Source organism: Pagrus major, chromosome 11 (genome assembly GCF_040436345.1).
Source record: "Pagrus major chromosome 11, Pma_NU_1.0".
Lineage (NCBI taxonomy): Eukaryota > Metazoa > Chordata > Actinopteri > Spariformes > Sparidae > Pagrus > Pagrus major.
Window position 1 is genome coordinate 15,168,289 of NC_133225.1, and position 22,207 is coordinate 15,190,495.

Here is a 22,207-nt window from a genome sequence, read left to right on the forward strand (position 1 = left end):
AACCCTGATATTATTGGCTGATATTGGCAGAAATTCACAGATATATATGCATCTGCACTTATTGTGTCTGATATCTGCCAATATGAAAACTTTATTTAAAAAAAAACTATACATCAACACATCAGCATTAATATCCAAACAATGCAATATAGGACTAGGCTCTGGTAATCCAGCAATGAGCACTTTTCTTAGATAAGTATAGGAAATAAGTACATCACAGCTCTGCGATCGTCTGCTCGGCCTGCATCACTTCCGTCAATCGACTAGTCGAGTCTAGCCTTCACAGGAAGCCAGAGGAGCCAGCAGCATGCAAGATGGTGGCCACCAGGAGAGGAGTACGCGTGTACTCCCCAACTAAAACAAACCCGGAGCAGTCCTCTGAGGCCCCGGTACGTGTGAGAGAAAGATGTTCTGTAAACTTGTAAATGTTTAGCGATGATGTGAAGCTTCAGTCCGAGGTGAACGAAGCTCCTCACGTGTCTGTTAGCTGGCGTGAAGCTGCTTCAAAGTTCACGTGGACTCCACCGGTCCTTCCACTGTTTAACGTGTCGATGTTTAAACACGAGAAAACAGAAAATGTTGAATAACTGAGACGGTACACACAATGATTAGCGAACAGTTCAGAGTAGTTGTGTTTGGGCACTTCGATGCAGCTTTGAATGATTGAATATTTTATTAGCTTGGATTTTAAAGACACTGGTGTCGTGGCATTTTAACAGCAAAAAACATCGTATAGAAAATGTAAATGTATGCGAAGCAGTGAGAGAACATTTTACCATTTATTTCATGTCCTTACAATGGCTGCCAAAGTGTGTTAAACTCAACTTTAACACCCCCCTCCACTCTGTCTGAGACCATGAGGCAGGCTTGCAATATTTATGTTTTTGTTATTGTCACCTAATGCCGTGTCAAAAACAAGAACAAAAACAATTTAACAGAAGTCTGTGTAGCCAAAGCCTGACACAGCTTAAAGAGAGCTCCATTATAATCCATAAACTACAATTAACCTTTACTCTGGGGGACATTTTCCTTCAATACTATAAACAGTGACTGTGTTTTAGTCTAGGTCAATCGTGCAATCTCACTAGGACCACATGTACTAATCCACAGCTGAAAATAGTCCCCAAGATTTACACTGCTAGGACCAGTTGAAGTAAAGTTTGGAGGATAAAACTGCGGTGCCCTGCCTCTTTAAAGAATGAAGCTCTGTATCTGTGGCCTATCATAAATGTATTATTTAGACTCAATCCTGGTGATAGTGTAGTTTCTTTATACTATCTTCCTGTTGATGATGAAACATACATTTACCTAAATTTACAGAGTTTAGATATAGATCTTTTAATCTGAATCTTTTGGATTGGATGTAGTGATATTTCTGTATCGATCTGCACACCACCAACTAGTCAGAAAGGCTTGTGATGCTGACGAACACATGGTTTTAGTCCTTTCTTTTGGGACTCTATTATTAACTCTTCTTTTCTGCCACACAGGCCACTCCCTCTACTAGTCGCAGAACCAGAAGCACTGCTAAACAAGCAGAGAGTCCCACCCAGAATGCCCTGGTGGAGGCTTGCAGCCAGCTTGAAAATAGTGAGAGCGAACATCCGGCATCTCCACGTGCCTCCACTTTGAAAAGATGTACCAGGGCGTCCAGACTCCACAGTCCAGAGCAGCCATGCACACCTGTGGGCTCCTCTCACGAAGCGGACATATCAGACGTGGAGTCCTGCTGCTCCGCAGTGTCCGACATCGAACCGCTAGTGACGCGCACAAGGGGTAGAAGGAGACAGCCCCGCACAGTAAGTCAGGAAGATGAGGAGATATCTGAGGTGGAATCGTGCTCTTCAGCGGTATCTGCATCCAAAGCTGGCCGAAGTAGCCGTCGAAGCACAAGGAGGAAGACGACACCTGAAAGCTCTGACCCAGCTCCCACTGAGGCGGGCGACGTTAAGGCTGACTCAGCGCAGGAGGCCGAGTCCTGCAGCTCTGTGGTGTCTGAATCCCAGAGAGTCACCAGAAGTCAGAGAAAAATCACACGCACAAGATCATCTGCCAAACCGCAAACTGTGGAATCAGAGCTCTCTGACGCTGACAGCTGCATGTCCAGCGTCTCAGGAGCTGAAGTTTCCAAGTCCACCACCCGCAGATCTATGAGATCCAGGCGGCAGACAGCTCCCATCCCCATCAACCTAGATGAAGCCGCAGAGGGCTCTCGCTCCCCTGCCCCAACAACTAGAACAAGCCGGGCAACACGAGGGAAAGCAGCAGCCACTGTAGAGGTCAGTGAATCCCTGTCTTGTAACTCTGAAGGGTTTGAGTCCGGGCCCACTTACAGTATGTCGACTCGTAGACGGGGAAAGGCCAAAACTGTGGACTCCGACTCAGAGCTGACGGACACCCATTCCCCCGTGGGCAGCCCCTGCTCCACCCGCAGCAGAGGGACTCCCTGCAGCAGCCGCACAGGTTCAGGAAACAGCAGTCGAGGAGCCTCCAGGCACTCAGTCAAGGATCTTAGTATTGTTCTGGAAAAAGCTGCAGATTCAGCAGAGGAGGACACTTCATTAAATGATTCTAGGTTAGAAAGCACAGTGATTGCTGCGGACGCAGACTCCACACTGCTGGAAGAAGACAAGAGCCAAACACGGGAAGAAGAGCAGGACCAAGATGAGAAAAGTACTAATCTCACGTCAAATGAGCCAGATACGATCAGATTGGAAAAGGGAGCGATTGTCATCTCAGACGAAGACTCCCTCGTGGCTCCACCAGTATCAGAAGAAGCTGCTAGTGAACCTGTAGTGACCATCAGACACCAGCAGGAGGAGCCGCGTGATGAAAACAAGGACGAGGACACCTCAGAGATGGAAATGAAGCAGGAAGCAGTCCAGTCACCAGAGCCGGTAGAGCCTTGCCCATCAGTTACAGTAACATTATGTGAGAGGACTAATGACACCACAGAGGAGGCTGAAGAGAAGGATGAAGAGATGGAAGTGGCCGATGTGGACGCCCACCCATCACAGAGAGATGAGGATGCTGTTGTGGAAACCCGGCCTAGTGAGGAGGAGAAAATGGAAGCCAGCACATTAAACAGTGATGCTGAGCAGGTGGTTGAGGCCCAAGTTGAGTCCATTCAGGTGACACCCAGCCAGCAGCACAACATCACAGTGGAGTCATGCCCTGATCAGCAACCCGAAGACATCACCGTCCAGAATAAGAAAGTAATCAGCCTGCTGGAGAGCAGCGAGGATGAAGATGCTGAAGATGAGGAGAGGGATGTTTCGGAAGAGGAGGATGTGGAGCACATGGCAGAGGATAGAGGAGGACCTTCCAAAAAGGCTGCAGCAGCAGGTCCGTCATTAGGTGGACTGTTTATGATCGACACACGGCCCGGAGAGGAGGCTGATGAACAGTACTACGTGGAGAAGCCAACAGAGGAGAAGAAAGCCGCAAAGGATGAGAAAGATGAGCAGGAGGAGCAAGATGAGGAGTTTGTGGATGAGGAGGGGGATGACGATGACGACGAAGATACAAACCTCCTCTACTCGAGTAGAAATCCTCTTTTGTAAGTATATGACAGGTGGCAGCCTCAGATTGGTTCATTCACACATGTTTACATAAACAGACATGTAAATATGTAGTTTTTCTTCGTACATCTTTATATTTGACTAGTTACAGGATAAATCCAACAAATATTGAAAGAAGACAAAACTGGCGCTCAAAAACAAAAAAAGGGGGGCGCCTATACAGAAAGAATGACAGAAAAGTCTATATCCCAGTTGAGACCAAGATACTTAAAAGGAAAAGCTTCCGTTTGCTAAGTTTCTGTATTCTGTCCCCTCCTCTCTCCAAAGGTTTTAAGTGCTGACTGCCTCTATATGCCAAAGCCAACCAGTGTCAATATATCCCTTTAAAGGAGTAGTACGACATGTTGGGAAATGTTGAGAGTTACGCTGCGTTCTAGACAACACAGAGCTCCAGAAAATGTCCAACGTCTTCCTAGATAAAGTACAGTGGAACGCTACTTAAAGTCAGAATTCCTACTAGTACAACAGGCAGCACCCATGGTTAGGGGGTAGGATGTATTTGTTGACGACTGTGTTTGTATCAGGGCTAGAGAGTAGATTATTAGATTCGTTTAAGTCTAAAAGCTGGTAAAAAAAAATGTATAATGGCGTCTGTTACCTCATGTTGTTTTCCTCCTTCATTTTGTTTATATATGCCAGGAGGCTGCATTGCTGCAGGTTCACGCATGTGTACACTTGCCAAAGAGACACCATTTTGTTACAGTGAGGTTCTTTGTTAACTTTTGGCTTTGTGCACCTGGAGCGCTTGGAGGGTGAAAATTCCAACCTCTGACATTGCACTGGAATGCAGCATAAGACGAGAAGACCACTCTCATGCTTGCACGCTAAATATGAAGCTACAACCAGCAGCTGAGCAGATTAGCTAAGTATGAAGTGTAGAAACGGGAACAGCTAGCCTGGCTCTGTCCAAAAACAACAAAATCCACCTACAGCACCTCGAAGTGCACCACGTCATATCACAGCGACTCCCAGATGTTACACAGTTTGTTTGTAACTATTTTCAGCTGTGGATTAATACACATCTGTTGCTCTAGTAGGTATTCCCGGCAGCAGGACGATGAACACAGTACCCATGTTCATCTTAATGAAGGAAAATGTTAGCCAGAGCAACAACGTGGCTCATTTAAGTGTTTCCAATAGTAACAGGGCATAAGAAGTATTTGGCTTGTTAGTAGGATCAGTTCAGTGTTGGTTTTGGTCTTGATCTCTAAGGATTTGTTTACAATAAAACGATTAAGGATTTAGTAAACCAGACTTTCAGAACTGAGCACATAAAGACAGTACAGCCACACTCTTTGTTATTATTCTATATTATCATTAGAAGCGTGTGTAGAGTTGAGAAATGAGACATGACCGCTCCTCCTGAGGAATTTTCTCTGTGCCAATTTGTTTCAGGAAAGAGATGTCCAGCCGTATTGACCCTGGCATCAGAGTGAAGGAGCTCGGGGGTTTATACATCAATTTTGATGGCAGCAAATCAAAACCCGTCTCCAGTTCGCTGCAAAAACTAAAGGAAAAGAAGATCCAGGATGAGGTAAATAAGTGATTGATTTTTCCCTTTTGAAAGTTATCCGTGATGCAGAATGAATAATGAACTTTATAGTTATGCAAGGGCAAGTAAATCCAATAACACCTGCGATGTTGTTATTCATGGGGTTATTCTCACCGATTCCTTTCGACTTGGGCCTTTTATCTTTGAGTAGTGAGGTGTTCATAGTTTGGTGCTTTGCAGTGTTGAAGTTTTTGTTTTGTTGTTTGTCCTCAGGTGATGAAGAAGAGTGTAATTGGACCAGACTTTGAAAAGAAGGATGCAGTGCCTCCATACAGTGAATCCAAACAAGCCTTAAAGTTGAAACACAGAGTAAGTTTCACAAAGTAACGCTTGGTTTATGATTCTGTCATCAGATGGATCATGTGTCACTTGTGGAATCTGTTAAAATCACATGTACTGCCCCAAATCATAAAAACATGAACATTGGTCACTCTTAATATAGTATCGCAGCAGTTTTTATTCCAAATTTGTGCTTCAGAGGCTTCTACAGTGCTTTTTAAATATTTAAAATCACTGTTTTTCCCAGGTGGAGAGGGAGAAGTCAACAGGAGATGCTTGGTTTAACATGAAAGCCCCAGAAATCACTCCGGAGCTGAAAGGAGACCTCCAAGTCCTGAAGATGAGAGGCTCCCTGGATCCCAAGAGGTTCTACAAGAAGAACGACAGAGATGGCTTGCCCAAATATTTTCAGGTCGGTAAAAAAAACATCAGTCTCAAACCCGCTCAATGTTCATATTTGTTTTCTTAAGAAAGACGTGCTCGACTCTTTAATCTCAAATCATTTCCCCTTCAAGGTTCTGTAGTTTGCCCTTTATATGTAATACTCATTGGAACTATGCTCTGATTATCATATACTTTATTGAGTGAACCTTTTATGTGTGTATGTGATGCAGGTTGGCACAGTGGTGGACAACCCAGTAGACTTCTATCATTCCCGTGTTCCCAAGAAGGACAGGAAGAGAACTATGGTGGAGGAGCTGCTGGCTGATGCAGAGTTCAGGCAGTAAGTTGAAATGAAAACAAACACAATGAATGTGGCTTAAGCACGTCACATCTCTGGTGTGGTTTCCAGTAAAGAAAATCTGGAAACCACACAGATTGCTTACAAACATCAGCTGTTTTATTAGTAGGAATAGATTTAATATTATCATAATGAAGGTATGTTGGTGTTTTATTGAGAATGAAGAAGTCAAAAGTGGCTTTATTACCGAGTGCAAAAACATAGTATAGTGGATAAAAAAGCATTCTGCATCTGGTTCACATTAACACTTTGGTAATTTGTTTAGAAGTAATATTTGATCTCATTGACACCACTGATCTGTATCTGTTAGATTCCTTGAATATTTTAACTGAACCGACGAGCCGTAGCAAAGTTACCTTTAGCTGTGGCAACACAGCTGAAGTCTTTTTGGCTCTCTACACAGTTGTGTGTATTGTCAGGTGTGTCAATGTATTCCATTATAGGTGTGGTTCTATTCAAAGGAAGGACTGTAAATTTTTGTATGATTGAATCATGCCTTTTTTTTTTTTCTCAAAGTTTATGTGCATCAGCTTAAAAAAAAACCCACTTTCCTCTTCTCCTACCAGGAACAACAAAAAGAAGTACCAGCAAATTGTGGCGGAGAAAGCAGCACACGGAGCCGGCAAGAGGAACAAGAAGAAGAGTAAATTCCATAAGAAGTAAATCTGAAGACTTGATGTGATGAACAGAATCTTACTGACGTCATCAGCTCCACTTCCTCAACAGCATAAGTCATATTTTGGGACTCAGCGAATCCTGCTCATTGACTCTTCATCTCTAAAGATGAACTGAGTTTACATGAAGAAGCTGATATAAATAAAAGGTGAACAAGTCGAGTTGATTACATAAGCAGTGTTAAAAACATTACTTTGTACAGTTAACAGAGAAAATGTGTACGTGCTTATATTTACAGCTGAAACAAACACTGTTTTAATCACATAGATTTGTATTTTACAAACATTTCCCTGCACAGTAATCATAGTCACTCTAAAAACACATGTAACGAATGAACATTAAAATGCAATGGCTTTGTTTTCTGTATTAAAATACTTTATTTTGACTGGCACAAGTGTTTATAAAAATTCTCCTAAATTAAACTGCTCATTCTTATCCTGCAACATGTTATGTGGAATGACATTATCACCATCATCACATGAAGAAGCATCAGGTGACCGTTTTACAGCATGTTGCAAGTTACATATACTTACATATAGCTGACATTTCAAAAAACCTTTTTACGTTACTGCAGTTGGTTATTCTGATAAGAGGATCAGAAAAAAAAAAATCATTAATGCCTGATTACTGCTGCTTATATTAACATTAACAAACTCCACACAGTTTGAAGCCAATGCAGAATATTAAAACTATTACCTTCTGTAAAGAGTACACAAGTAGCTCGGGGAATTCATTCCCCAGATACTTTACTGGCTCTAATCAAGATTCAAAATGAAAAACACATTTACGACTGTCAGAAGTTAATGGATACACCTGTGAAAACAAGTAATTTTCATTGTAACTTGTTGTCTTTTTAAGTGCACATCACAATCTGACTGACATTTTTCCTCTGGCTCTGAGTAGAGATGGACACATGGGTAATAGAGTCAAAGACAGGATTTAGTTTTATCATTAATTAGAACCTGTCTGCACATTTACTTTACGTGTCCAAGTGCACTGAAGAAAAGCAGAAAGTGTGATCATTCACTGTTTCACCTATTCCCTCCTGGAAAATAGAATACATTTTCTATATTAAATATCAGTCAGAGTTAAATGAATGTATCTGTGTGTACAGCTGTGAAGAGTGCACAGCACAGCTGCATTTTATTTTATTAGCTTTGATAAAAGATTTTATTCAGCTCCTGTGGTTGAAAGAAATCACAGTGTTGAATATAAAGAGCAGATAACCTCTGATGAGGACATCCAAACACTTTGAACGTCAGAGACATTTTAGTGCAACACTCTGGATCTGAGTGACTGTCTTAATTTATGTTAAAGCTACATGTCTTTGTGTCGCCTGCTCTTTCATTCAGGATTACTTTTGTTCCTCTTCTCTCTTAAATCTCTTGTAGCTGCTGGCTCCCAACGGTGGCTCTTGGCTACCTTCTTGTCTCTCTTTGTGTTACGAGAGATGAGTCCTTAACAGCTGCAGCTTACATCCAACCATGTCTCCTTCCCATACACACACACACACACGAAATGTTGCTTCTTTATACATGAGCCAATTTCACACAGCTTTAGAGAAATTAGACAACGTCTCTGTTTGGTTTCACCATCGAGGCGTTGGGAAAAAAAAAAAAAAAAACAGCGCAGCTGACGGGTGGGAGGAAAGCCATGCTGCTATGCTTTTGAACGTAACCCCTGCAAATTTCCTGCCTTTTTCAAAGAGTAACGACGCCAAACACGGCTCAGCAGGTGCTTGCGATGGGTTGAAATTTAAATGAACATCAAAGGGAGATAAATGAAGATACATGTGTGTGAGATGGTTCGACTCACTGAATGATAAAATCCTGAGGTTAAGAAGGTATGCAAGTGTGTGTGTGTGTGCATCTACTCCTACACACACTCAAGGAGACAATGACAGTAAAAAGTATTTGTGTTCTGATCACAGTGGTTTGGTCACCTTGTGGGCAGATCAATAAGTTAAAGGTCAAAGGTCACTTGCTGGTCCCAAGTGGTTTTGTGCGTCTGCAGAATCCTCTGGACTCGGCTGTGGATCTGCTCCCAGTAGGATGGACTGGGCTGACTGGTCTGGAGTCTGATGAAAAAACACAACGAAATGCCATGTTTACAACTTAAAATCACATACGAATACTTTCATATACCTGCATCAAGTTGGGCTGATGTAAAGCTGCTTATTTGTAGGAAAAGATTTTGTGATTGTATTTTGACTGCATCTAACAAATATTTTTGTTATTGATTAATCCAGTGGTTCCCAGTCTGAGTATCAGGACCCCCGCATGGCATCAAAAGCTAAGTATGAGGAGTCGAAAGACAATTAAAAGGGAAGAAACGTAAAAAATATATATATTTCTGCTCCACAAAGTTATGCTTATTTTTTCTGGTGAATTAGTGGATGAAAGAGCTGCAATGCAACTATTTAAATAAGCGCTTAATCGTTTCAGTCATTTTTCAAGCCAAAATGTCAAACATTTCCTGGTTCCAGCTTAAATGTGAGGATTTGCTGCCTTTCTTTGTCATTTAGACAGTAAATGAGTCTTTGGACAGTTGGTTGGACAAAAGAACCAATTTAAAGTCATCACTTTTGGCTCTGGGGAAATTATGATGAGCATGTATCACCAATTCTTGACATTTTATAGACTTAACGACTTATCGCAAAACTCAATAATGAAACTAGTTGTTAGTTAGTTAGTTGGCAGTTCTATTAGATAATTCTATTTCTTCAAGACTATTAAAGTAAAGTAAAGCAAATACACTAGTCATAAGGGGTATCCAGTAGACATTGGTTTGTTTTAAGAACTCACAAGACAAAAAGCTTTAATCTTTAAAAGAAATAAGAAAATAGTGAAAAATGTCTCTTCAAATTACTGAAAATGTACAATCAACACTCTTGGAAACAAAGATATTAAGTTACAATGATATAAAATACAGAAAAGCAGCAAATTCACACATTGGAGAAACTGGAGCTAGAGAACCTTTATAATTTATATATATATATAGGTATTACTTTTGTCCACTAGTCTGTGCTGTGACATAACATAAGATGTAAGAGTGGTATGTGCACTGACTTGACACACACTTCAGGTCTACTGTGTTCAACAACAGACTCTGAATACTCTGAAATAAATGACATAGTTTCTCCATCTTAACATTCATTTTTGGCTCCTCTGCCTTCAACCTTTTGTGCAAAAAACAAAAAGTAATTTCACATTTGACAGAACCAGCTCTACATTTGAACTGGAGACATGAATTTGCTTCATCCATACAATATGAATGCATCTGCAAGTTAGTAGCCACAGGCAGTTCTGAAATAGAAGCTCGCCCTGACAGACAGACAGACAGACAGAAGTGAACAGTAATAAATCTCATCCACGTCCATTTGTTGGGAGTGGAGGGTTGATGACTGTTTGACTGACTGGCTCGTGTCTTGGCGTGGCTTGCAGTGTGGGAATGGAAGCTTTTCATCTGTAATCAGATAAACTCGCTACCTGCTTCAAAAAAGTCATCAAGGACAAATCATCCAGAGACATGAATAGACTGAGACTTCGGGGCTTAGGGAGCAAACGTCGCCACTGGCATCTGTCATTTTCTTTATAGATCAAAGATTGCTGGTAAGACGTGCCCCTCTCCCTGTCGGAGGGAATCTACAAAGGCCCCCTCTAATCTCCCACCCTGCAACTCCTGTCGCGTTTTCAATTGAGAGAAAAGTATCATTCATTTCCTACAATTTACTTTGCAGTTTAAGATTGTCTATTGATTTTAATGTTTACTTATGGACTCAGCAGAACGAAGGGGGGAAAGGAGAGTCCAAACTAACAAACAAATAAAACAGAACATCGGTCCCATCGGTGTGTTTAACTCACAGCTGCCATGATCGATGACAAGGTCTCTCTGAATGTATTAAAGCATGCATTGGGTCAAATGCATCAGACTCGAGCTGAAACACAAATCAATACCATTTTCCTCTTTGTTTTCCCTTCTCTCAGCCTCCTCTCTCAGTAATGAACAAACATGACAAGACATCAGCTTCTGTAATTTAAGAGGTGGAGGAGGATTCATCCTGCCTGTCGAGTGTGATCAAAATTAAAGACACACAAACACACACACACACACACACAATGCAGCGGCAGTGTATGACTAACATCTCATGGGATTGTCATATATTTGTTGTATGCCGTGTAATCAGAAACTCATACAGGTGCCTCTTTTGCTTTTAAGATCTTCTGAGCAAACACCAGTATTTACACAGATGGATCTGGATAAATTCCGGGCAAACACAACAAAAAAAAGAGGATTATGTTTTCTCATGCTTTGGCGTGAGTGTGAAGAAAATCAACTGGTTTCGTGGCCAGAAAAAACAAACTCAGGGCTCTGAGGTGACCCGGAGTGTTTCACCGCTGTGTGTCTGAAGATACATTTGAATTTACCACAACACAAAGTTAAAAACAAACATGCTAACATCTTACAATCTTGTCATAACATAATATCAATGGCAGGGCTGCATTGTCCAGAGATTTTACCTTTCTCTGAGGGAGTGGTTGAGATTCAGAGGACTTCTGGAGTTTGACACGTTCAGGGTGGACTGAGCTAACGCAGCACCTCTCACAGGGCTTGTGGTCTGGGCTTCAAGTCTGGACTGTGTCTCTGGAGACGACGGGTCCCTCACAGAACTTGACTTGACCTGGAGGAGGTCACAGGGCAACAGTTTATAACCAGTGAATACACTTTGCAGGATGTTTTATCTCGTGGGGGGCACCAAATCACACACAATGTCAATTTCTACATAATGTTGCTTTATCTCCTTGCTACTGATGTGCTGTTGAATAAACACAATAGCTCTTTGTGTTTGCTGATTTAAAATGTTCTGGACTTACTTTTCCTGTTCTTGGTCTGTAACTCCCCAGGAGAGAAGAATCTACAATGACAAGTTAAAAGTTAAATGAAAAAAATAACCTCAGCTTTTGAATTACTAACATTTACAGTACTTTTAAATAATAAACTGTTTATTATCCCGTAAAAATTAAAAGGTGTGAGGGAAACTTAAACCTAAATAGAGGAAGCTGTGTACAAAGCCAGACGCTGTTGGTGCATACTTAGTGTAACTTCACACTGTTATTACACTATGACAACAAAAATTACATAAGCAACTTTATCAGTCATTACTCAAATCCTCATACAAGCGGTTACTGGGAAAGACTTCAACACGTGTTATCACGATGTAAACAAATAAATCAAAGGAGAAATTAAAATGGACACATGTTCATAAGACAACACAAGCTTTCCTGATGTACCGTATGAGACCAATTGCAATCAGTTAATTCTGTAGCAAGCATAGCATGGACATCCATTCGTTTCTGAGCACAAAGGTCTACCTGTGTGATCAGATGTGAAGCTGACAGAGTGTCGAAGCATGCTACCACTCTGTGGGGAGGAAGAGGGAGTTCCCATCCCGGAGACATTACTGCAACTAGAGACCTGACAGGAAACAACAGAACAATATTTTGCAGTCAAAACTTAACACTGTTGTAGTTAGAAGAATTTCATCTACATAGTGAGACACATGCGACGTGAAGTTGGCAAATATTTTCTTCATGGCTAATAAATTAATCAAACGATCTGCCAACTTCAAATAACAAATGTTTAGTCTGCAGAAAACATTTCTGATGAATGTTTTCACTCATTTCTGTAATTTGTGCAGAACAAAGGAAAAGCTGGCAAAAAAGACTCTTACAGCACTTCTTTCATCTATTTCACCAACAAGATTGCAATAAGGCATAAAAAACCCAAACACAAGATGTTTTATTTTTTAAATGTATTCTGTCTCAAATAACATAGGTTGTGTTTTCTGTAGGAATGTGCTTCACTCTGCACAAACAAACAGGGAGCTGAGGCTCTGAAACATGTACTGATAATGCATTCACCATGGGGCTAAGCTACTTCATTAGGTATCTATTTGTTAATTGCAGCTTGACTCTAAATTACTGGGGTTAATTGTCGACAGAAGATTCCCCCAGGAAAACCAGAGTGGGAAAAACATGCTCCGCTCTTTAATAAAACGGCTGTTGTATTCTAGTAAATTCCATTCATGTGTGTGACAAAAACAAACAACTCTGTACCTAATCATTCCTTTTAATAACAGCATGCTAGTGGATTTTGATATTCATACCTCAGGATTAGATTTGATGTAAATGAAGAAGCAGGAATACAATAGGGAGCAGAGCAGAGCGAGGGAGGGGCACAGAACTACAGGCTGTGTTGTTCTTGTCCATCAACAGTATATTCCCCAAGGCTGTGTGATCAGAGAATCACTCCCTTTTATATGCAAATTTCTCATAGCAGTGAAACAGCCATAATTAAAGTGTTAATAAACAACTGTGTACAGACCTAGATCCACGACGTGTGCTATTAAAGCACACTCAGTGAGGATAATAGGCCATATTACATGCGCACACAGTGAAACATTTTCGTGACGTCAAAATCCATTAACGGCTCAGGTAAAAAGATTAACACTGCTCTCTTATTATGCCCTCCACTTAATCTGCCCACTAGATTATGTTAAATTTTAGGAAGCTCCCACTGAGGTTTGAACTACATCAATTCAGGATCCCATTAATTTTATAACCCCTGTCCACTGAACATGTGTATTATTGGCATTAAACAAACCATCAGATCACGTTTTTGTCAACTGCCTTCAGTTTAGAGGGATATATCTGGTGTTACCAACCAAGAAGGGCGGCTGGCTCTCAGTCTCCTTCCTGAAGTGGTGAGGCCCCAGCTGGAGATGGCTGAGCCTCTGCCGGGCGTCCTCTGAGAGCTGGCACATCTTGCGGTGGGTGTAAGGGGACAAGGCGCGTGTCCTTGAGGAAACTGTGGGTTGCTGGTAGCCAGAGTCTACAGAAACTCTGACAGAGGTGTGTTTTCTCTCCTTCTTGTGTTTCTGGGGACTGCGGCGAGATTTGTATAAAGAAGGGGAGTGTGTGGATGTAGAGGACGGAGCAGAGTTAGTTATTCTTGCCTCAACATCCAGCTTTTCGTTCCCACCTTTTGAAGAAGAGACACAGTTTGTATAATCTATTTTAGAAAAATGCCTGCTGGATGGCGATGACTTTTTCGCTGATGTGGTTAAAGATGGCCTCACTGGAAAAAGACAGGAAGTCTGGGGGTGCAGGGACAGAATGTGAGAGAGGGAGAGAGAGAGAGACAGAGACAGAGAGAGAGTGAGTGAGAGAGGGAGAGAGAGAGAGAAATTAAAATGTTGATATGTTGTTCCAACATGTCAAGCTACCCTCACAGGTCTCAATTTTGAGGTGACGCATAGCATTTGTCTCAGCAGTTTAGATTTCTCTGCAGACCACCATATTGTTCCTTTCCACAAGCATCAGCCATTTTAGCCATTAAGGCAGCTGCTCTCACTCTCGACACAGACTTGCTCTCCCTGGACATAAACCATTAAACCATTAGCTAAATCATTCAGCTTAAGTGTTACAACAACAACGGCTCTTGCAGTCAGCACTGCCATGGAGACAACCTCTGCAGAATTACTTCAATAACTCTAATGGCCACTAACATCATTCTCCAATGCAATATCCCACTTCCTGCGGGTAATGCCAACCGGGGATAAATACGTTAAGATAAAATGTTAATTGCATTTGATGGCCATCTCCAGTCTAATATGATAAAGAGGCATTACCTGGCTGTAAAACAAAGATAATCTAAATGCTAATAAGGGAAATCACACAACATGAGAACTATTTTTAAGAGAAACTAAATGATGAATAAATCTTCATCGAGGTTGCCATTTGAGATTGGTCTGATTTAATGCAATTGAAAGAAGTGCTCTCCCGCCCACACATCTACCACCATCTCTGACTTCTTTCAGCTCTTGTGTCTGTTCTTTGCTGGACGGCCACTGAGAGTCAGTCATCGACTGAGTGGTGAGGGCTTGTCTGACCTGATTAGCTGCTGTGTCCACTGTTGATATTGTCTGGTAAAGACACTGTTAAACAAAGCCTGGGATGTATTGTAGATGAATAACAAGACTAAGTGCATGAGGCTGCAGGACTGCTCACTCAAGCATGCTCACCAGATCCATGATGCTAACATGCTCACAATAACAATGCTAATATTCTGATGCTAAGCATTATCAATTAAGTATTTTAGCATGATAACATTTGCTACACCTGATGCTGATGGGATCTCATTGTTCTGCAGGTATTTTGTCATAAACCAAAGAATTGAACCAAATACAACAAAGATGCAAAGGAGCAAGATGAAATCCTAATAATTACAATTCATCCTGAGGTGGACATGAATGCCTGCAACACATTTCATGGCAATTTATCTAATAGTTGTTTACGTTTCACAAAACCACAAATGTCAACCTAATGGCGGTGCTAAAGGGCAAATCAAAAGGACCATCAAAGCCATTAAGACACATGATCTCGGCATTATAAATGTCTGTACCGGATATTGTACAAATCCATTAAAATAAGATGGAAAAGTTGTAAAATTTGACCTGCTGTTGGTGCTAAAGGGAAAGTCAGGGGATCAACAAAGTCATTAGGATTCATCCTCTGGTGACCGTGAATGTCGGTACAAAATTTATGGCAGTCTATCCAACAATTGTTACATTTTTCAGTCAAGACCAAAGTGGTGGGCTGACAGGTTGACAGATGGACTGATCAACTAGCGCTGCTACCCCTAGAGCCACGCTGCTAGCATGACTTAAAATGACTTCTAGATTAAAACCTGTATTGAAATGAGAATGGCAACAATTACTACAAGATGTGAACATCAGGAAATCTTCAGAGAATGAGTGAGACACTGCTAAAATCTGAGTGTATATTCATCACTACAGTTTGAGAGGTTTTGCTTGAAGTTGCTATCACTCTAAATCTCTATTAAAACAGGACACGGTTTGTCAGCTGGGAGGGCTGGCAGTCAGGGAAATGCCTATGCCGAGGAGCCATTAGGACAGAGAAAATGGAGAAATTCTACTGTCTGACAGCCACAGCGGTGCTCTGATCCAGACATCCCCCTGAGGGGCCAGGAGAACACTCTGACAATCTGCTTCGCTGTCAATGACATCCCATTTAAACAAATAGCTTAGCTTAGGTTACTGCACCTGGGAAATGCATGGTGGTGTTTTTTTGGCACAACATGCCAACCACTGTGTGATAGATCATATGTTACAAACAGGACTGTTTGTGAAAGATTTTTATTGTTGCTGGTTTTTCTTTATCTGACAGTCTTTTCCAGTCTTGAATTGGAGCATTATTCTACACTGCTGAGATTAGCTTTGCACACATCTCACACGCACGTATGCAGATTCACACAAGACCATGAACGAATAGATTAAACTTAAGTAGGGCTGCACCCAACTGATATCTGAACAGTCATAAACAAAGAAAAAAGAAAATCTGAGAAGCTGGAAGCAGAAATTGTTGCTTCAAGAGGGAAAAACAATTATTCATTATTTGTCAAAATAGTATTTGTTTTCTCCATTGAATAACATTGATTAATCAGCATACTGTTTCAGCTCTATACTGAAAACTGCAACAATGGATGGGAACTTCTCATAAATCAAAGCGTATGAGGAATAAAGAGATGACGATGAAGAGGAAGACAAAGGAAAGAGTCGTATGCTTCTAAAAGTAAAATGTGATTTTACGCAGCTGAGCACAGTTACACTTTAAAATCCACAAGGACACAGTGGCAGAGACACAGCTGACCCTCATCTTGGTAAGTTAATGTAAAAAAAATGACTGACTGGTTCTGTGACAAAAATAGTGTAAACTCCCAGTTAGTCGGAGATGTGAAAGAAGCCTCGCTATCAGCATCACAGATCTGCCTCCTCGTAATTACATTCACAAGGAGAGAACAGATACCCTTGAAACACTGCCAGTATGGATAGATAGATGGATGCAGTAGCCATGGCAACAATAGAAGGTGGGTATGTATGGGGGAAACAGGCAAAACTGATGGCGAGCGACGCCACTCATTAGAGCTTTAGATGAACTGTTCACTGTTAGCTTTGGTCAACGTGTGTTCGGATATTTTGAACACTCAAACAGGCTGATAAACACACTGTTTACTTGACTTATGAGTGGCCCTTGATGGATTTGAACAGCTTAACAGACAACAAAATGTACATAATCGGCAGGCTCTTTCTGAAGTGCTTTACAGATCAAGAAGAGCAGAAAATCTAAAGCAGACCAAGTGTGAAGAAAAGCTAGATGTACAGTGTGTGTATGTGGGCATGCACAGACCTATGAGATGTAACAGGAGGAGACACTTACAGGTGAGGCAGGCCAGCTGTCCCTCACATCACTCTCTTGTGTGACTGATGTCGTGCTGAACTCCACTTTGGGGGAGATTCCCTAGAGGGTGAGGGACAATAGGAGCAAACACAACACCTTTAACAGGGAGATGAGGACAAAAGGACGGATAACAGCACTGCTTGGAACACCAATTTACAAGCACAAATCTTCAATCTACGCCTGGCTTGAGAAAAACAAATTGCAGAAAAGAAAGAGGCTCCAGTGATGTTTAAATAATATGGCATTTGGAGAGAGACATCTAAATTGCTATGTAGGCCTCAAACACAAAAACTTAAAAGCAACGGTGAGGGGAATGGTGTTTAAAGACATTTCAATATGCCAGTTAGTGCCTCGGAGGACACGGGGAGGATAGAAAAGCAACCCACAGCCCAGAAGAGATGAAGGAGTGAAAGGAGGAGGTGGTGGGGAGAGAAAGTGATGATATAAAGAAGAGGAGGAGGAGAAAAAAGAGAGGAATGAAGTTTTTCTGTCTGTGTAGCAAAGGCTGTCAACAGCTCTATAAGGAAAAATGCTATCTTTTCTAAAGAAATTACTTCATTTTTTCAAAGACAAGACAGAGCTTTTGAATCAGTTATCTCAGTAGTGTACCTGCCTGTCATGTGCACAGACACATCAGCCACAGAGATTAGGAGGATACTCTCTTGTAGAAAGCAACAATCTTCTCCTGTCTATGAGTGACATGTGTAATACTGGTGCCAATCCAGATGGATCACATGGCGAGCACAATGTGAGGTCGCTGTGACATGTGAACAATAAACTCATCAAGTGACAGCTCTTCTTTAATGAATTTAACAGCGTGCAGTGGCCCAGATACCTTTGCAAGCATGAAATACATGCGTTACACCTGGACTCACATTTATTATTCACATTTTGGAATTAAAGGGGTGATTGTTCAGTGTACTCTGAGCTGTAGCTATCTTTGGCTGTAGTGAGTTGCTGCAGTCAGCAAGTAGCTCAGTTATCCGTGTAGCTAAGTGGCCTTGTTAGCTGAGGGGAGTCTGCCTGGATCACGACTTTGGATGCTGGGGGCGTCACCGCAGACAACAGGGCTCTGCTCAACTGGGCTCCCAGTGAACATAGTTGGACACCAGACTGGGACTGAATATAGTCTCTAAGACCGACAGATCCTGGACTGAAGACAGAGAATACAGTAAGGGGGTGATTTACAGAATCGGGCATCAGCAGTGGGCAAAAACGAAAATGCTCACGTATTAATCTGTGAATTGATTATTTATTTTTTACCAAACCAGAGGTGACTGTGACAGGACAAACCAAGACGATTTTGTTGAATTTTATTTTTTTTGTTTAGTATGGAGAGTTTTAATGAAGTGTATTTTACAATGAGTTAACAAGGTTGAATTAGAACAACTCAGTCTCTGGTTGTATTTTCTGTTTAGTAAGGAAGATAGGTGTAAAAATATCTCCTTTCTTGACATTTTGTGAGTTTATCTTGTTTCCTATTGGACTAAGTAGCAAACTTGTGAACTCGAAGTGTTAGTTCATTTTTCTGAATGTTTTAACCTACAATTCTGGCCATATCTTACATATTGCCCCTTTGCCCCTATCCTTTGGTTATTCCTTCTCGGAGCATACACCTGAGTTGAAGTAAGTCACTTGATAGTTTAATCAATACAGGCACAGGTGTTGGAAGGAGGATAAAGAAATAAATAAAAGGAATAGATGGAAAAACATCTTACAGGAAACAAGGATGATCTCTTCATCAGTATCTCTCTCTCTGCAGCTCCTTCTCTGGAGCTCAGTCTGGGACCAGGGTACAGGAAATCTCTGCTGTTTTCCTCCATTGTGGCGAGGACCTCACCCTCTAAAAACCAAACGGGGGGTAAACAGGTACACACAATCCAAGTTAGAGATCCTGTTTTTGCAGTGTAATGATTAGATACAGTGGGGACTTAACATGCCCATATGGCATCATCAGAAAGCATACCTGGAGGCACCAACTGAATCAGCTCAAAAGATGTTGTGTCAGCTAAGAGGAAGGAAAGCACAAATAGACTGTGAGCTAATGATCAGTATCACAGCTAATAGCCTATAAGCTTGCATAGCAGAGGATTCAGGACTAAAAGATGAGGAAGCAAATCCCAGACGGCCGTTTACCTTCAAGGAGGTCAGCTACATCAGCAGGGTCAACAACGCCGGGGAAAGTCTGGTAAAACAGACAGAGTACAGACACGGCAAATCAATACTTACAACAAGATGAGACAGACAGCCTGGTATCTAACTCTGCCACCCTCTCCAGGGAAACGAAGGCCCCTTTCATCAGAAGTCAGGGCAGCAGTTTTCAAATTGGAGGGTTTGCTAATTTAAAATCCTCAAACTTCAAAAATAAGCCAGTAACAGCCTGCAGTGTACACTGTATGAAAGCAGATTTCATACAAATTCAAACAGAAAAAAATACAGAGAAAAAAACTGCAAGGATGGACATTTCTTGAACTAGTGTCTTTTGTAGATAAAAGTACAATAGATAGGTAATGGTAGGAGACTACATGAGATCTGGGATATGACATGAAGACTTGTGATATATATTAGAGGTAAGAATCACAGAGGAACTCACGTTATAATATGATTCACGATGTTACCTACAATAACAATAGTGTCACAATATCGATTCTGCGATGATTGATACATTGCAAAAGAACATCTAACGATGACACCTGCCTAAGTGAAAAAGTGGAACTAGCTTTAGAAAGGTTAAGTGCAGCAATTATGTATAATCAATGTGGTGTAAGTTTCACAAAATTTGACATTAACTGAGATGAAACAATGTATAGAAAGTGAATAGAGTCTTAGCTTAGAGCCTCTTCATCCCAAACACTCACCGCAACTTGGCCATGTCCATGCGTGCCATCATTGTAATATAAAATGGCCATAAAGTGGCAAAAGGCTGAACTGCCAGGAACCAAAACAGTTCTTGAGTTAAAATGTTTAAAGGAAGGATAAAACTATGGCTCATTAAATTCTCTCCAATAAGTTTACAGAAGTTTACATCACAAGAATATTGATATTTGGCGCTGGTGTATCAACAATCATATCGCAAGAGGAAGGCGATACGATATATTGCTGTATAGATCAGTTCTCCCAACATCTCTCTCAGTACATCTAAAAAAAAAATACCAGAGAGAAGGTAATTCTATATCTTCTGCCTAAGTAATGGAGGCAGCACTTGTTCCTGTAATGCAGAGTTATTATTCTCACCTTGACAAATACCATTTTGTGGTGGAAGAGTAAAGGGAACACAGGTGGCAAACAGGGGGTCTTCCTGTACTGGCCCATGATACAGACACTGAGGTAGATATCATTCTTCTTCGACAGGAGCACTCCTGGACATGTGACCTGCACACAAACAGTGTCTTTAGGTGACTACAGTGACAGTCCAGGCTTTGTGCTGCTTTAATGTGTGTCCTTCAAACACAGATTTCTTTCGATCTTATGACAGCTTTACAGGTGTGCAATCCTCTGAAGAAGTTTCCATATCAGTAGGACCTTTTTAGTGCTACCAAACAGGACAACAATGTTCATGATTTGAAAAGGACTTTGAAAAACTAATTAAGTTGAATTACTTTGATATATCAAGTGGAAATGAGACCAAATCAGCTTTCAACTGATCCACAGATACTGCGCTTTAAAGGAAACCTATCGTTTAGAAATCAGTAAGCTCAAAGTGTCTGTAATTTAACTGTGCTTTACAGACATTTAAGCCTTTGGTATCAATATTTATAGCAGCGTTACGATGCATGCTCAGGGGCATCTCTATTAAAGGGTAACTCTACCAATTTTAAACATTAAAGTGTGTTCACAGGTCTTGGGGAGTCCTACTGTTCATAAGAAAAAAATAGGTAATGATAAAATACATAAAACTGTATAAAGCCTTTTGGTGGCTCCAGAGGAGGCTGCACGTAATCTAATAAATTGCCACGTATGTTATGTCTTCTTCATTATCTCTGACGTTTTATAAAAACTTAAGTGGAACAAACTTGTAAAATAAGTTAGCTATAGCGTTGGTTAATAAGAGTTAGGTAATAAGTATTCTCGATAATATTCATAATGGTAAGGGCCTCGGAACAATATCACTCAAACCCATTTATCAAGATAACCTACCTTAGCTTACTGGAAGCCGCTAGTTAAGTGTTAGCGTTAAGCTAGCTGGGGAACATGGGGGGATGTCTGCGAAGGGAAGAGGATGTGAGCTTGTAAGCTAGCTGACGTTAACTAAGCTACAGTAACAGGTCGTTTTCTGAGTATTGTAGCTAAGGAGTAGCATTGCGACGCACTTACTCTGTGAACGTCCAAGTACACGGTACATTTCAGAGACTTCTGATGCACTTTGGAGGAGGAGAGCTGCTTCTTCTTCTTCTGGGAAGCCATTCATCCAACTTTTGAACTCCGTTGTCATAGCTGCCAGACAGCAACAGTCACAGAGCGGATGTAGAGTCATGTGACCAAGAAGTGGCCAATCACAAAGCTCTCCCTGACACACAGATAGTTGAGCTCTCAAGATACACATGACACTGCTTTGTTTGTGTTCATGAGGCATTTGTGTTGATGTGCCATGAAATCTGCAGTTACAACTGTATAAAAATTATCAGGGCCGATATTCAGCATGTATAGGTATAAGTTAAAAGATTGTCGATAAAATAAACTCATTTTAAAAATGTGCTACTGTGGCTCTGATGCAGCATCCTCTCTCACAACAATACCTTATTAGTAAAACGTTACAAATAATAGCCTATAAGCACTGAATAATCAGAATCTTTTTCTTTTACTGCAAATGAGTATCGATCCCAAATATCAGCTTTCAGTCTCCTTGATTTCTAATAATTGGTATCAGTATCACCCATGAAAAAGCCATATCGGTCGACCCCCAGTATGTAAATAATGCAAGAATACAGTTGAAGAGACCATAAAGATGTTTGTCTCATGTACATGAAAGCAATCATTTATATTCTCAGCTTTTCTACTGGGAAGCAAAGGGTACAAAATTATGATGAAAGGATTAAGAGTTTAATGAGAAATTATAATA

The 22,207-nt window shown here is 41.1% G+C and overlaps 2 protein-coding genes across 2 annotated transcripts; one reads left to right on the plus strand and one right to left on the minus strand.

Annotated features, from left to right (window-relative positions):
* Nucleotides 1-255: 255 nt before the first annotated feature.
* On the plus strand, nt 256-7,223 carry dnttip2 (deoxynucleotidyltransferase, terminal, interacting protein 2). The gene is made up of 7 exons (XM_073475885.1): nt 256-389; nt 1,491-3,559; nt 4,977-5,115; nt 5,347-5,442; nt 5,660-5,824; nt 6,027-6,136; nt 6,721-7,223. The coding sequence occupies exons 1-7, from the start codon at nt 315-317 to the stop codon at nt 6,815-6,817; spliced, it is 2,751 nt and encodes a 916-aa protein (XP_073331986.1). The 5' UTR covers nt 256-314; the 3' UTR covers nt 6,818-7,223.
* A 101-nt stretch (nt 7,224-7,324) lies between these two features.
* Nucleotides 7,325-21,552, minus strand: spata6 (spermatogenesis associated 6). Its single transcript, XM_073475888.1, has 11 exons — nt 21,463-21,552; nt 20,383-20,520; nt 19,285-19,333; nt 19,115-19,156; nt 18,867-18,991; nt 17,128-17,208; nt 13,554-13,985; nt 12,202-12,304; nt 11,704-11,744; nt 11,350-11,510; nt 7,325-8,906 (listed from the first exon to the last, which is right to left on the minus strand). Exons 1-11 carry the CDS (start codon nt 21,550-21,552, stop codon nt 8,792-8,794), a joined length of 1,377 nt encoding a protein of 458 aa, XP_073331989.1. The 3' UTR covers nt 7,325-8,791.
* Nucleotides 21,553-22,207: the final 655 nt, after the last annotated feature.